Genomic DNA, 2,168 nt, shown 5'->3' with positions numbered 1-2,168 from the left:
GTATGTAAGTATATGCATGCGTTAACAGAATGTCGACAGAATGTTAGCAACAGTTGCAAAGTCATTCGATTTCTGCGCTGCTGACACATTCTCTCGTATCTGTCGTTTTCTCTCCTGCCGGTATTCAATTATTTTCTGGCACTTTCACAGTCGGCCCGTCCATACGTCCAACTGCCGGGCATACACATTTCCAACCCTCCCAGTACGGGCCAGGGAATATGCAGGAAATAGACGCTGGCAAAATGGCGCACAACGGCAAGGCACTCACAGGGCGCTAGAATGCCACGCCCACCTATGGCTTCGACAACGAGCAGAACTACTGCCTGGTAAGGGGCTCCTGCATATCTGTAAGTCTAGCCGATTCTATGCTCAATCTCAGAATTCCCAACAGTTGCCGTCTCCAGTGCCCCCTCCACCATACGCCTTGGCACGCGTGAGCAGCACACGCAACTTCGAGCTCGAGAACCACACACCGCCGGCATGTCCCGGCTCTGGACCCATTGCCATAACGAACGGCACCATCCAGTTTGGGCCTCCGCCATGGCGTGCGGTGAGTGTGGACGCCACCAGCCCCTTGGCTCTTCTTTAAGACCGACCCCTAATGTTAATACCTTTCTTTGCATGGAGCAGAATTGACATGACTCTGGACAAGGCGGTGCGCGTGCTCAATCAGCGCAGCATGGTGGCAGTTGCTCTATCACGCAACTGCAGCAACTCGGCTTTGATCCACCCCAATGGACGCATCTTGCAGAGCGGCGCTAAAGTCGAAATAGTCACCTACGACGCCATGAAGGGCAATAACTTTGTGTGAGTGGGAATGGCCCTTACCCCAACGTGGCATCTTTTGAATCCTTTGAATTATCTTCGCACTACAGTCGCTATGCCAAGATGTGGTACAAGGGTGTGAGCTTCACCAGCGAGGCGTGCGCTCTCATCTACCTGGTGGACACAGCCGGGACGCGCACCACAACCGACACTTTCACCGATCTGACCAAGGACTACACCCTGGCAGTGTTCTATGAGTGAGTCCCCCCGGCCAATTGCATCGCTTCTTATTTGGCTAATTTCGATTTAATTCCCGAACTTCTCGCAGCGACTCGCGGCGTGATTGCCAATTCAGCTTACACCTGTACGAGGATGGCACTGAGATCTATGACATAAACGGATTTCGCATCACCCAGGCAGCCGATGGCCTGGTGAAGGTCACTCGTGTGGACAACAAGTGCTTGATTCGCACCAGTCCCGGCAATGGATCGGCCACTTTGACCACACCTGGCATCCATTGCACTGCCTCTCTGGGCAAGACCTCGCATCTGTTTGTTCGGTGAGTGTCAAACCGATGCTCTCAACCTCCCCCTCCCCCTCCCCCTCGCCCATCATCCTGCTCTGCTAACATCCGTTCTGTTCTGTCCTTTGTAGTCGCAATGAGAAGCGCATCACTTTGATGGATCCTGTTTCATATTACGCAACGCCGGACACTCCGCCGGATTTAATGAGAACAACCTGCTCATTGTCTACTGAGCGGCGTTCGTAGTCCGGAGATAGAAACGGGGCAGTGGTAGCCCATCCCACACGCACACACTCACACATGTCAACACATTTCACCTGGAACACATACATAGACACCTACAGCAGCACACTTGAGGGACCTTGACGTGGGGAGAGGGATTCAGTTAGGATCCCGGAATTTAGGAATATCAAAATCAATTTGGGAAATAAGTTAGAAAGCAAATATTTTCGTACAAAAACCAGCACCACACCACACCACACACACACACCTCAGCGAAGGAACTCAGCCCAGTCCTATCTGGGTTCCGAACATGGGCGCAACACAACCACACCACCAACCCCCAGGGAATACTAGTTGTCTTTCGTTTACCATTGCCTACATATATATCATGCGTGAATTACTAGTTGTTATTGCAAATCGGGTGCGCTTTCCTGCTTCCCCAAATCAGTTGGCCAAATCAGACCGATCTCAAGCTGAAGCGGAACCAATCAGAGCCGAATCGCATCGAACAGGGCCGTGCCAGCGTTTGGCATCGTTTTTCTACTCGTTTCCATTTCGGCTTTTTCAGTTTTTCTAAATTGTTTCTTTTACGCAGTTCAGTTCTAAATTTTGTTTGATAGACTTTAAAAAGAAATATCTCCCAAAAAAAAATTTACAA

At 50.7% G+C, this 2,168-nt stretch overlaps 1 protein-coding gene across 1 annotated transcript; it reads left to right on the top strand.

The window, feature by feature from the left end:
- The first annotated feature begins 532 nt into the window (after positions 1–532).
- LOC117194781 lies at positions 533–1,759 on the top strand. Its single transcript, XM_033399275.1, has 5 exons — positions 533–550; positions 631–807; positions 876–1,022; positions 1,094–1,324; positions 1,420–1,759. The coding sequence occupies exons 2-5, from the start codon at positions 638–640 to the stop codon at positions 1,532–1,534; spliced, it is 663 nt and encodes a 220-aa protein (XP_033255166.1). The 5' UTR covers positions 533–550; positions 631–637; the 3' UTR covers positions 1,535–1,759.
- Positions 1,760–2,168: the final 409 nt, after the last annotated feature.

Source organism: Drosophila miranda, assembly GCF_003369915.1.
Source record: "Drosophila miranda strain MSH22 chromosome Y unlocalized genomic scaffold, D.miranda_PacBio2.1 Contig_Y3_pilon, whole genome shotgun sequence".
NCBI lineage: Eukaryota > Metazoa > Arthropoda > Insecta > Diptera > Drosophilidae > Drosophila > Drosophila miranda.
This window is presented reverse-complemented; position numbering and strand designations above follow the sequence as displayed.